The 15,216-nt window shown below is 33.7% G+C and overlaps 1 protein-coding gene across 2 annotated transcripts in view; it reads left to right on the top strand.

Moving 5' to 3' along the window:
• The window catches only part of LOC119832813 (dopamine D2-like receptor), a 114,254-nt gene that overhangs the window by 88,629 nt on the left and 10,409 nt on the right, over positions 1-15,216 (top strand). For both annotated transcript variants that reach the window (XM_038356586.1, XM_038356585.1), the window contains exons 3-4: positions 5,897-6,006; positions 11,254-11,506. In XM_038356586.1, the coding sequence (XP_038212514.1) occupies positions 5,897-6,006; positions 11,254-11,506 (363 nt within the window). The remainder of the gene's footprint in view (positions 1-5,896; positions 6,007-11,253; positions 11,507-15,216) is intronic.

A 15,216-nucleotide genomic window follows, 5' to 3' on the forward strand; every position in this document is an offset into this window, starting at 1 on the left:
TGTCATAGCGGGCAACTGAGCTGGTGGTTCGCCTGATGGTAAGCGATCACCACCGCCCATGAACATTCGCAGTGGTAGTGCTTATGCGAATGTGCTGCCCGCTTATAAGGGGTAAAGGACAAGGAAAGGCTTGACGACTGGAAAGAAGGATTGGACTGGGACGGGTGAGGAAAAGAAAATGGGCCTCCGGCTCCTCCACTCACCGAACGAAACACAGCAGTATGCTATTTCACGCCGGTTTTCTGTGAGGGTGTGGTACTTCCCCGGTGCGAGCTGGCCCAATTCGTGCCGAGGCGTGCTCGACTCCCACAATATTTATATATTTTCCTATCGTAACTGTATTTAATCTCAAAATTAGTTTTTTCTTCCTTAGTAAGTAGTAGCAAGCAATAGAGATTGGTACATTGTACCTTCATTCTTTCATTGTATAAAAATATATTTAAGAAAGAAACAAAACATTTATATAACTTCACAATATAGAACAAACAATAACATTATTTATCCCTACATTTAGCGGGCGTTGTCACATGGAGACTGAAAATATTTCAGGTCTTAATGGTGTTAAATACATTGTTACATAACTTAGAAACCATTGGGAAGATTTTAAAAAAGTTTAAATCGCGATAGCCCATTCTAAGCCCAATATTTCTACTTACTTATAAGATACATTTGATTTGAAAAAATGAAATTGTAACTTTTTGTAATATGTATTCTCTTTCATAAACCAAAATGTGTTAAAAAGTGACTTCGGCAATATGGAATTAAATAAGGGTGGATAGGTTAAATATAAAATAGACTATGTCTAGTTAGCTGAAATAAAAAGTTTGCGAGATACACGTATTTGAAATCGTAAAAAAATATACTATCACTTTTTCGAAAATCCACAAAGTACAAACTTTGTCGCCCACGCGCTACGCGAGCGAAACCATAAACTAGTAATCGACACTATCATCATAAGAGGTAGGTATTTGATTTTGCATTTTTGTATGTTTATAACGTTTTCACGCAAAAACCAGTGGACCGATTTCAAAAATTCTTTCATCATTAGAAAGCTGCAACTTCACTGAGTGACATATATATACCATACAACAACCATGATGACAAAGAACTGTCCTGTAGTCCTTAAGCGACAACATTCCACGGATTTTCATATTTCCGTGCAATGTTCACGCGAACAAAGTCGCGGGCACCAGCTAGTCAAACTATAAAACAATATTTCATAAAATAAATTGCCGTGAACTTTAAAAGCTTTTGTAGAAAACTTTTGGACAATAAGATCCTTTCGCTTGTGTTAATCAAGTTCAAAACTTTAAGTTATTTATTAGGTTAAGCGACATAAAATACAATTTAATTAATATATAAACGAGATTTAACAACTTATTTAATCTTTATTCACTAACTGTTCGCCTCGGCTTCGCTTGTTGTACATAATACATATCCAACGAAAGATATTTGAAATCAGTCAAGTAGTTACTGAGATTAGCGCGTACAAACAAACAGACTCATCAGCTATCCTAAATATAGATGTACTACTTACTTTCTACTGTACTTTTGATATTTTGTTTCAGTATTATTAAAATGATCTAGAATCAGAATAGAAATTATAATTGAAAGCGAGCAAAGTCACGAGCTAAAAACTAGTATTTCACAAACGCTGAATGATGATTTTCCCGCATACTACATAAATATCTCATGTTTAATCGCTCCAACAGCGATATACCTTTAAACACCTTGAAAGTGGTTATTCGATTTTGGTTTTACACCGCATACGAATACGGTCTCATTTCCTACCGCGAATGGCAGATATTTTGCCGCTCTTTCCTATATTTCAGACTTATCTAAACCTACCTTGAAAGTTAAGGCCTAAAAGAGCGTAAACTGAACGTTTCGACAGGGTTAAAACCAAGGTAATGTTATTTATACACTTTTTATTTCAACATTTTAACACTTTTCCATTTTATTTTACTGTATTTAATATGAGCTTCTCATATTTTCAAGTACTGACATTCACAGTTCAAAATGTTAGGTTATTAATAGATATACTAATTTATATCAATTATAAACTAACGTCTATCATAAACAACAATAAATATTTACGAAAGTAACTCTGCGTGATTGTCTTTACCACTGAACCGACTGTTATGAAATCTGGTACAAAGTTTGTTATCCGCGAAAGAACAAATGATAGTTTTTATCACGGAAATCCCATGGGAACAGCAAAAAAAGGTAAATCCAAGACTTTCTATATACGCGAGCGAAGCCACGGGCGAAAAACTAGTATCAATTAAATGAAATAAATTAAATTAGACATTATTTTCCAGTAAACATAATTAACATTATTACTATCTTAACATAGTATAGAGCTATATTATATATAAATTGAACCAGAAAACTATTGAGTTAATCCACGAGCAGCGATTAATTCTCCAGACCCAAGAAAACAAATAAATAACCAGCATATAGCAGACATAAGAAACAAATTTAGGTATTAACAAAAGGATTAAATAAAGGCATTTAACGATAAATACAAAAACCTGCCAGCTCTTGAGCTACTCCAACAATGGGTATGAGGCATTAAGACTCATTGTAACAATTTATACGTCATTGCGAGGACAGATCCTGAATAAAGTTGTCTTGCGGCGTGAGTCCTGAAATATAAATATAGAATGTTTTTTGCAGGGTGGAGTTAATGAAATTGAGACTTTTTACGGTGGGTCAGTGAGTCGCTTAACAAAAGTACAAGATTTAAACCGTGTGTATCGGATCATCATTATCATCATGATTAAATACTTTATAACGGAACGAAACGAAAAAACTTACAGACTGTTCCACTACTATAATATTAAAAGTATAAAATGTATTATGTTATATAGTTTATGTTACATATATGAATGTAATTTACATTAGATAACAGCATTATTTATCTGATGACTAAAACAGAGTATTAAAATTTTCGGCTAGCTTCCCAACGCATCATGGGTTTCTCATGCGTGTAACTGGTACTTTGGGAAAGTACCTACAGGTTTGAAGCCTATCGGTTATCCAAAATCATTTACAAACGATTATATTTTAAAACTAGCTGCGCCCCGCGTCTTCACCCGCGTAAGTCCGTATCCCGTAGGAATATCGGGATAAAAAGTTGCCTATATGTTATTCCAGTTGTCCAGCTGTCTACGTACCAAATATCATTACAATCGGTTCAGTAGTTTTTGCGAGAAAGAGCAACAAACACACACACACATTCTTACAAACTTTCGCATTTATAATATTAGTAGGATAGTAGGATAGGATAGTAGGAAGTGAGAAGGCTAGGATAGGATAGACTTTTGTATAAGTGAAAATTATAGACTTTTTATCCCAATATTCCTACGGGATACGGACTTACGCGGGTGAAACCGCGAGGCGCAGCTAGTAACTGTATAAAATCATGTAACTTTTGTAGCTTCGGCAAGTAATCAATTCAATTTGCAAATATACATTCCCAATCCGACATCCAGTATCACCCTAAGAAGAAATCAAACGAATCTCCCGATTCCTGTTATCGTTGTTTATTTTTATTGACCCGCAGTCACGTTGTATAAAGACGGGATTAAAAGAGAATTTGTAAATTTTATTGCACGGTTCATTACTTTAAAAGCTCCACACAGCTTGCGTTTCAATATATGCGATATAGTAATCAGGTGTTTGGATCTTTTGGATATTTAATCGACTGCTGTATATCGGATTGGGGGAATGTGTTAAACCATTATTGTTAGTACTTTGATGAATTTAAATAAATAAATAAATAAAAATCATCTTTATTGTTGTGAGAACTACACAACATTAGTACGTAACAAAAACTTAAAAATACAGAATTATTGAGGATTTATCGGTCTAGAAAACGTGGGGTTAGTGAAACATACATTCGATGATAATCATACATACTAGGTACAGACTTAAATATCGGTCAAGTGCGAGTAGGTCACTACGGGTTCCGTATAAATAAGCTAAAGAGCAATTGAAAAAAAATTGGACACCTCGAATCACTATTGTTTTTTTGTTTAGTTTGTTTGTTTGTTTGAACGCATAATCTCAGGAACTACTGGGCCTATTTGAAAAATTATTTCAGTGTTACATAGCCCATTTATTGATGAAGGCTATAGGCTATGTATGTACTATGTACCACGTGCGAAGCCGGGGTGGACCTCTAGCGTTACAATAAATTAGACCTGATTCAAACAGTTTTGTATTGGAAAATATTAAGATCGTGGAAATTTTTTTTTCAGTAGTATGAACCACGGATAAATTTGAATAAATAGAATAAGTTTAAAAGTGTATAATTTTATTGATTTTTAGACCTTTAAATAAGCTATAATTTCTTCATTTACTGTATACGAAAATTCCTCACAGATATTTAGATATTTGATAAAATCTAAAATAGTCCTGGATTTTTTTATGTGTGTATATATCAACTTCCACGTAGCAGTATTCAGTAAATCAAATGATATATAACACACGATATTCGAAACAAGTTTTCTTTATCTGACGTTCATAACAGATTGCTCGACCCGGAGATCGGGTCCAAATAGATTGATAGCTGTGTTATACTGAGTGGCAGCTTTTAGTTGAAGTAGGATATATTATAAGCATTGTTGTTTCTGAATGTTTCTGCTGTGTTTATGTTTTTGTATACATAAATTATAAGTTTGTGTTACAATAAAAATTATAACCGATCTAAACTATTTGTGACTGCAAAAATTAATAAAAATATAAATAATTTTTTGCGGTAGTAAATAAATTTTTGCGAGCACGCTTCGGCACGAATTGGGCCAGCTCGCACCGGGGAAGTACCACACCCCCACAGAAGACCGGCGTGAAATAGCATTCTGCTGTGTTTCGTTCGGTGAGTGGGGGAGCCGGAGGGCCATTTCCCTTTCCTTACCCTTCCCATTCCTTTCCTTTATTCTTCTAATCAATCCTTGGTTTTGACTGTAACATGTTATATAAGCATCCGGAACCATAAAACAAAAGAAAAATATTTTTTAAAACAATTATAGCGTCATCATCAAAATAAAACCGAAACAAAAGTAAGCCGACTTAGATCTAGACCAAATTACTAGATAAACTGGGACCACATGGAAGGTCAACTTTCTATTGGAAAACATCGGTAAAAAATAGCTCACTCTGTAAAAAGATGAGGTGAAAACGAAACTCACGTTAATATGCAGTCGATTTGAGAACCTACTCCTTTTTTCAAGTCGGTTTAAAAGGGATTAAGGTATAGTATTTATGTATCCCAAGCGCAATTATCACAGCTTTGTGAGTTCCTACGCCATTGAGAGAGATTTCAGAAAGAACGTCCTTTCCAATTCTATACAATAACGCTTTAAAGCTTTAGTGAGATATTTGACTTCCTCTGTTTATTGCTAATGAAGTTTCTGAGATGTACTGGAACCATGTTGTGGGTTTTTTTTGTTTTTTGATGTTTCAGCTCTTTAAATTGTTTTTTTATGATAATTAACCATAAATCATGTTGTGTTGTACCCTTTAAGGGTGTCCGTTTAGGTCTTACTTAATTATCATATTTATTAGATGTAATTTATTTAATCTAAAACAAGCTGGTGAACCTAAAATAAATATATTCTAATATTATAAAATGAAGAGTTTGTTTGTTTGTTTGAACGCACTAATCTCAGGAACTACTGGTCCGATTTGAAAAATTCTTTCAGTGTTAGATAGCCCATTTGTTGAGGAATGTTATAGGCTATATATGGGCTATAAGCTATATACCACGGGAGAATATAAAACAAATGCAAATACATATGTATTTCAGAGTTCTGTAGTCTGTACCGTACACGGGCGAAGCCATAAGCTTGTTATTTAATATCATCTTTTATTTGAAAATTTCCTCTTACAGGTGAACGGAGTGTGGGGTCTCCCAGCTGTGGTATGCGACTGTTACATCGCGATGGATGTTACTTGCTCAACATCCAGTATATTCAACCTGGTCGCCATCTCAGTTGACAGGTATGGTTTATCTAGTACAAAAGAATTCGTGTTTCAATTTTCGTTTCAACACTCCATACTCCACGGCTGGACCGATTTTTATAAAATTTTGTGGTAATATCGGGTAATATCCATTTTACACCCCTCTAAATGATAAGAGTAAGGAAGTTTTTACCGAGTCAGCTAGTACTTAGATTACTAGCCGCTTGATCCGCTTCTTCCGGATGCTACAAAAAGGTCACCGACATCTCTGGTAGGTACCACTTAAAATTTATAAATTGGATTAAATGACAATAATTTTCTATCAAACATAAAAGGTATCAAACAGTTGAAAAACCACAGAGTTGTCGAGTAAAATAACCAAAAAATTAAACACACATTGAGAACCTTTTTGCTTCTTGGTAATGTTGTGTAATAGCCTATGATAAGACGGAATAGTTTAGCTTTCTGATAGTAAAAGAATTTTCATAATTGGATCAGTACTCCCAAAGATAACCGCGTACAAACCTACAAAGTTAGAAACCTCTACATAGACTAGGGTTTCATTTCGCGTGATATTCGGTTTAAGTAAAAACTCCGACCTTTTTCGTTCTTAAAGGGAATTTACATGGTGCAACTCTAAGAAAGGTCCAAGGACTCATATTATCTATAGTATCATGAAGTAAATAACGTACTCTGCATGTATAATTCCCTAAAAGGTCTGACAGGACTGCCATTGCATGAAACGAATGAACGGGTTTATAAATATTATATTCTATAAAACGCTTCATATAAAAATACACTTTTTATATGAACATAAATTTAAAATAAAATATTATTTGTATGTATTTAAAATTACTTAATCGGTTTATGCGTGACGTACTCGTAGAAGACGTTTTCTCTATCGCATCTTACATTATCTACGTGTAGAAGTAGTCTTGTGATTTAAACCCATTTTAAAACTGTTTTCTTCCTGGCTGATAGAGGATTCTATTAGAGACATTTTATCTCATATAACATTCACACTCTTGCGAGTTTCAGCTAGTTTTGTATGTATCTGTATAACAAATTGTGAGTAATAAAAATTATAAACTATAGGTCTAGCTACTCCAGACAGCCGAACCGCCCTGACTTCGCACGGGTGCAGTTATGAATGGTACATAGTATAAACCCTAATCTTGAGTCACTCTTTCTAATAAAAAAACTCTTATCAAAATCCGTTGCGCAGTTTTAAATATACATAGGAACCAACAGCAACAGGAAGCGATATTGTCTTGGTAAAGTAAGAGAAGCATTAGTAATATAACAAATTGTAAATTCGTTTGTTCGTTGCAGCCTTTTACGACTTCCACTGCTGGACATAGGAACATTAAATTAATAAATTGTTGGACATTGTAAATAAATAAAAAACAGTTAATCTGAGGTCAAGTTATTTCGATGTATTTGCATGCCGCTCTCCGAGAGATAGTCTTTTATCTCTTTAACCAATCTTGCCTAGAATAAATATATCATGGAATTGGGAAACGACTTTTTCATATCTTAATTAACTTATTGTCTCCGTAGCAAAAATCTTAAAATAAAATGCTCCGTTTTTAATTATTATTTCTTACAAATTCTTTCCTTGAATTATTTCTTTACTTAATTTAAGAAATATATTACAAAAATACACAGCCAAGACTGTTGAAACAATACACAGACTTAATTGGTACCCTGTGGATAATTTATTCATGAAGACAATATCTAAAAAGGACATCGCTTTATTAAAAGAAAGAAAAATCTAAAATGAGAAGCGTCATAGCGTAACTATGAAATGAAAGTTTCCCAACCGCTGTCTTGAGGTTTTAAAGTCCGGTGTATAATGTAGTGTAGGATAACTGCCAACTATGAAATAATAGAACCTTCGTAATTTTAACCGACGTCCTAAAAACGAAAGAGGTTAAATTTTCACTCGATAATTCCGTGGGTTCTCAACTGATTGACGTAATTTAGTATTTGTTTTGAAATTGTCGTTATTGGGTCCCATTTTAGAATTTGGAGCGTTACCTCCCCCCAGGGACGTTGAGGACCTTTATTGTGAAAAACTATATAAATATGCAAATATGCATAACCTACAGTCTCGACCCCCGTATTGTGGATTTTAATTCCAAGGTCCTCACCACTGATCCACCACTGCTTTTTCACAACCAATGTGATATAATTCTTATCCAACTAATGATACAATTTAAATTAGTACGTAAATTATTATCTTCGTAATACTAGTAACTTTAAAATTCTAATCAGGTATCTAGGCTATTAGATTATGCTCATACGCGAAACAAGAGAAAATATTTTATTGTCAGTTTATGAAAAATGTTTTTAATCCGAAGTCATGTTCTAAAAACTCGCGGAGGCTAATTAAAAACAAACACGTTGCTCCGGCAGACGAAACAATGGATTGTTACCTACATTTCTTGTAGTTTTTAAAACGAGGCTCTTTTCTTTTCCTTTATAATAAGTGGTTTTTAGAGAAGAAAGGGTTGGAAAATTAACCAAGCACATGATTCCTTTGGAAACTGATCCGAAAATGAGTTTTTTTATGGAATGATACTACCCTGTGTTGATCTGGGATACAACTTATAAAAAGTTAGCTGTAAAATTCAGAATAAAATTTATATGTGTGAAATAATATTTTAAACTGGGTCAAGCAATAAGATTACTTACAAAACAAACTCATAAACGCAGACGCAAACTTAGCCTATTCATAATAACATGTCTAAAACTTTTTATAGGTCCCAAGTGACATGACTGTACCTACCTTTTATAAACCTTCAGAAAAGCAAAATACTAAGACAGTTTATTCATGCCTATAAATACCTATGAATTATTTATATGAAAACTTTGTGTCACAGATTTTCTAACCTATATTCGCCGAAATAGGTTGACCGATTGTTAAGGTAATGTTTATTTTTAAAGTTAAAAATATAAATGTTTTTTTAACCACGTGAAAGAGTCCAGTGGGGATACCGTGACCTCTTAAGGCAGTACTAATACCAGTGTGGAATAGATGCCGCTACACGACCTTATAGATCCAATTCCTCTGGAAGAATTACCGCTTACTGGAAGAACGTTTGCCGGATCTGATGTTAAATAATATAGACATAAAAGTAACGCCCAATACATTGAATTTTTCTACTCAATTCTTGTTTTTTATGTCATAATCGGCAATGGAGCTGTTGGGTCCCAGATGGTAAGCGCTTCCACCACCCATGAACATTTATAGAGGCGTAGGGTTTGCAGATATTACGCCTCTACAGATAGATTGCCGATTTTAAATAGGGTAAGGGATGTAATATTGCCGAGAAGATAAAAGGAAAGGACTGGTAAGGGTACAGAAAAGGATACGTGCTTCCAGCTCGCCCAGAAACCGAACGAACCACAATAGCATGCTACTAAACCGATCTTCGGTATGGGTGTGGCACAATCTTCGCTAAGTCTATCTTGGTATCATTAGTCGACCTATATCCTAATTGCTCCTATAAATTACAACGTTTCTAGACAACATTTTTCTCAACGGCGTGTAATTAAATTCCCCGCTAACCTCTCGGTATTTATCTTGATAATTGGATAAACTTAATGAAACACGGTCCAGTGATTTTAAAGCCCTGTTGAGCACTTTTATTTGTTATGTGATTATGAACAAAGAGTTATATACGAGATAAAGCGTATCTATATTCTTTATTATTGTACCTCCCGCGGTTTCACCCCGCATAGTAAAACTCACACAGTTGCCGGATATATGGGATTTCCAGAATAAACCCCCTTTTTCTCAGGTCACAAACAATCTTTTAAGCAAATTTAATCCACATCGGCTCATTGGTTTAAGCCTGAAGAAAAGAGAGACAGACGGATAGAGTTACTTTCGCATTTACAATATTGTTAGGGTTTTGCAAATGGGTCGATACAAACATGACTTCGTCGACAAAGAAATGGATTAAATGACAATATCAATTTAATGTAGCTTTTTATTAACATTTATTATTTATTTATCTTTAAAATATATAATACTAGCTGCACGCCCCGGCTCCGCCCGGGTTGTCATTTATCGTAATTAAAATTATTTAAACTATCCTATCTCTCAAGTTGGATCGAACTGCACATGGTGTGCGAATTTTATTATAATCGGTTAAGTGGTTTAGGAGTCCATTGAGGACAAACATTGTAACACGAGATTTATATATATTAAGATTTCGGTACATAGTAAGTGATTGAACTACTAAACGACCCTACTAATTTTAATGAAGCTTTAATTTCTATCCGACGTATATTTTTTAACAGGACGACAGTCGGTGTCGCTTTTATTTATCAATCTTTTGTTTAAAACTTTTGATTCTTATCTATACTAATATCACAAAGCTGAAGAGTTTATTTGCTTGTTTGTTTGTTTGTTAAACGGGGAAACTTATTCATCCTTGAGGGCTTCCGTTGCGTGAGCTGAAAACGGTTCAAGATACCAAAAATATCTGTATGAAAGAATTGATCCTCTCTAAAAATGTCCTTGAAACGATTTCAAAAATTGTTGGATGTTGGATATGATCCGAGTGAGGCTATATATGTAGATAACACGAAAGAAGCCGGGCCGGACAGCTAGCTAATAATATATGTTGAACTATTTATGGGAGGCTCTATAAAAATTAATTATGACCATATTCATAAAAGACACGGCCTCAAAGCCTTCAGGGAGCACGATTAACCTTAGAACAGCATCATGCATTACCCAAATTTGCATAAAATAATTTACATCATATGCCAAAGCTTTGTTTTATGGAGGAACCGTAGGAAAATCTCGGCTCTACTTTGTGAAATATATCATCTTTATATGAATACACAGTGAGTCGTTTTCTTGGCCTTGATATTTTAGAATATTTAACCGTAATTTCAGTTTCGTCATTTACCAATTACTGCTAGTTTTAACCCGCAGCGTAAACCGCGTGGTACCCGGATAAAAAGCATATGTGCTAATCCAGATTATAATCTATATATATATATATATATATATATCTCAGTGCCGAAATTCATACTAAGTTGTTTTCGGGTGAAAAAGTAACAAACATCCATACTTACATACTTTCTCGTTTATTATATTAGTAGGATATGCTTACCAACATATTAAACATGTAAAAAATTGTGGATCGTATACTAAAATACAACGAAAATTATAACAAATTGGTGCAAATAATGCATACTTATTCCACGTTTTAGTACTGTTTTATTACCAAAACGTGTATTATTTACACGTGCATCTATTTCCAGATACATAGCTGTCACGCAACCCATCAAGTATGCTAAGCACAAAAGCAACCTTCGCGTCTGGGTCATGATCGGCGTGGCCTGGCTGGTCTCCGCCGCGATAGGCTCCCCCGTGGTCCTGGGGCTGAACAATACGCCAGACAGGAGTCCACATCAGTGCCTGTTCAACAGCACAGACTATGTGATCTTCTCATCGCTCGGTTCTTTCTACATACCATGTATTATAATGATGTTCCTGTATTATAGGATTTTTAAGGTATGTCGATTGTTTACATTCTGTTTTATGTGTGTTAACAGTTTCATTAAAAATCAGCTGCTCCTGCTTCGCCCGTGGTACATATAAAGCATTTGTAACTCACTGAGGTTGCAGCTTTCTAATGGTGAAAGAATTTTCGAAATCGGTCCAGAAGTTTTGCATGAAAACATCACAAACATAACATACATACAAAAATTTCCTCTTAATAATATTAGTATAGATTATTTATGGTCTTACGTTACACTTTTATGGCTGTTCATACAAAACTTTATTATAAGATTTTATGTTTCATAATTTTCACAACAGTGTCGTGTTGCTTCGTCATATCATTTTATTAAATTTATATAACAGATATTATGATAAATAGTTGCAAACTTCCGCATTTTGTTCTAAATTACATTCAAACTGTAGTAAACTTTATGCTTAAAAAACTTATAAATGAAATGCTACTCCATCATAACGGATAAACAAAATTTTATGTGGCGATATAGTTGCTATGAGAGGCAATCGTCTCGAATATGTTCTGTACCCTGAATTATGTATTGTTTTTCTTTTCAACATTCTTTTATTCGCTTAATTGTATTTTGTTTAAAACTGACCCTTTTTTACTCGATTTTGACCCACTTTTAAAGGACAAATTTACATTTTGTACACTTGTCAAGGTTCGGTGACAATAAATGATTTCATGAGCTTTTCTTTTATATTTTTTATTAATTTAAATGTCTTTTCTTAGTCTGGCAAGTGAGATAATTTATTCGATTCTGCCATTTGAGCGTATTTTTATAGTCTATTAATTTTACTTACTTACCAAATATTCTTGGGTAATAAACCATGAATAAAACAATATAACAAGATAAAAAATGCTTTCAAATCAAATGTTAATTTTATATTTTTGTTGTCTTTATGAAAATAAATATACATTATGTTTTTATCTGATCTGGTCTTTATTTAGATATCGGATAATATTAATTTTATTTTTGATGTCTTCTTTGTTCAACAGAAGCCTCCTCTTCAAGATATAAAGCTTCACTGAACATTATTATAAAATTTATTTACTTTTTTGTGTAAGATACAATACTGCGATTATCTTGAAAATAAATATTATATATTCTATTTTATTAGGCTATTTCCGCCTATTTCCTTAGCCAAAAATAATATTAAAAATAAACGAAACCCCCATCACATTGTTAAAACTAGATCAAATTTACATAGGATCACATGGAAGGCAGCAGCTTAAAGAAAAAGAATCATAAAAATCGTTTCATCCAGTTAAAGTAACGTAAGTCTATGTAAAATGTATCAAAATAAAAGATGGAGTTTTATAACACTACCTGAAGTGAAATTACTCTTAATATTGTTGAGAGAAAGTTTTACTCAAACATAACATACCATTAGTTTGCAAAAAAAAGTACATTGAAAAATTCCAAAACTGCAATCACTTGTGACAAATAGGTCCGGAGACGTGATAGAAAGACAAAGAAACAAAAAATCCAGTTTCGTATTTATTATATTAGTATAGGTAATGTTAGTAGGATTTGTGAATAGTATAAAAATACAGTTTTATTGCTGTTTATTCCGTAAGTAGAGTTGTCAAAGAAATATTCATGTTAATACAAAGAAAGTTCCAATTGTCAAACTTTGATACTTTCCGGCCAGTTATAGCCAGGGCTGTGAAGAAGTTGCTTTTAATGAAATCGTATCCTAGCGGCAACCCTATTCACCATGCTACTTCCTGCTACTAAATTTAATAAGTTTTATGAAAGTGTGCAGGCTATACGGATGTGTGTGTATAAACGAATAAATGGACTTATTATAATGTGGTTTTGTAAAAGCTTTCTACAAAATTTTCATAAAAGAATGGAACTGGATTTGTACGTGATGCTTATGTATTCTATATATCTAATAATAAAGCAGAAGAGTTTATTCGTTTATACCACACGCAGTCTCAGGAACTGCTGACTCTAATTAAACAAAAATATTTGTGTTGAATAGTCCAATTATTCGGCTACATAAGGTCATGCATGACGTAGGTAAAACCGCGAGGGCAGCTAGTAATGATAAAAACCTGTTTAAAATTGATTGTTAAATCAACAATGCATAGATCACATAATATATGGTTTTAAGAAGAAAATCCTGTGCGTCATCTTTTTTAACTTTTTAATAATTTTGAATCATCAATCATTTTCGTTACCAGCAAGAATTGGTGCTTAAGATCGCGTATTCCATTCGCGATGAAAGCAACGTGTTTTTTTTTGTTTTTTCGTGAGTAATATCGTAATGATTTTCGCAGATAATCCCAGTTATAGAAAGTTGAAATGTTCATCTAGTATACTATAACGTAAAATTGTTATTTTTGTGTGTTGTGATAGTTTTTCAAAGTGAAGGCAATTTCGACATAGTGCCTCATGAAAATTTACAGTATTGGGTAAGGTACAAAATTATAAATCATCTAACTCTGGTGCTACATTTTCTTTCATCTTACAATACATTTACATACAATTAAAGTACTACCAGCTGTGCTGCGCGGTTTCATCCCCGGACGAAGCCACGGGCAATAGCAAGTTTTTATATAGTTTTTATATAGCTCATGTCTTATTCTGATGTAATGCAATCTTATCCTACTAATCCTACTAATATTATAAATGCGAAAGTTTGTAAGGATGTGTGTGTGTGTGTGTGTGTTTGTTGCACTTTCAAGCAAAAACTACTGAACCGATTGCCATGAATTTTCGTACGTAGATAGCTGAATAACTGGAATAACATATAGCCAACTTTTTATCCCGATATTCCTACGGGATACGGACTTACGCGGGTGAAACCGCAGGACGCAGCTAGTATCATTATAAATATCATTAAAACCCAGTCAGTACCTTTTACGCGAAAGAGTAACAAACATCCATCGATCCATATAAAGTTTCGCGTGTATAATATTAGTAGGATATTACCACGAGCGATAAATTATGAAGTCTTCAAATTGCATGGTGGCAACCCTAGTTATCACAGAGCGCAGAGGAGGGCAAATAATATAAGGCTCTCGCACAATAAGATGGCAATAAGCCCTTTGAGGAGTGTTTCAATGATTTGTGCTTGTCATGTGCACTTCCGTAATTTTTCCTCCGCTCCTTTGGTGTATGACCTACTTTCTGTTATACGGGGTGTTCTAAAAATGACATAACAAAGCCAATTTTTGGTGACAAGGGAAAACGTTGACAGCAAAGCGAATGCCTAATATTCTAGAACAGAATTTGAAATTCTGATTTATATATTATTAGTTTAGGCATCTGCCGCTTGCACGAGGGCGGTATAAGATCTCAAAGGATCAAAGTTTCTTATATCGGACGTTGATCTTACATGTGTGAAATAGTTCTTAGTTGTAGTACGTATATTACAAATAACTCCAGTGTTGTCGCCTTGCGATTTCTAACTTTTATTTCAAATACCTGGTATTTTTGATAATACAGCTGTTGTTTGCACTATTTTGTAATCGTAAGTTCATTTTGTCTAACCGAATCTAGACATGATCCAGATCTCATTTTGAGAAAAATAGTTATAAGAAGTGAATTTTGGACACTTAAAATGCAGTTTTTATAATGCTGGATTCGAGTAGAATTTATTATTTCAATAGATCTCGTATGTCTATTCATTATTTTGTTCTTTGGGGTAATATTAAAAGATAATAAGCTTATTCACAATACTAACGTGCATAATAT

The sequence above is a fragment of the Zerene cesonia genome, chromosome 16 (assembly GCF_012273895.1).
Source record: "Zerene cesonia ecotype Mississippi chromosome 16, Zerene_cesonia_1.1, whole genome shotgun sequence".
NCBI classification, from domain to species: domain Eukaryota; kingdom Metazoa; phylum Arthropoda; class Insecta; order Lepidoptera; family Pieridae; genus Zerene; species Zerene cesonia.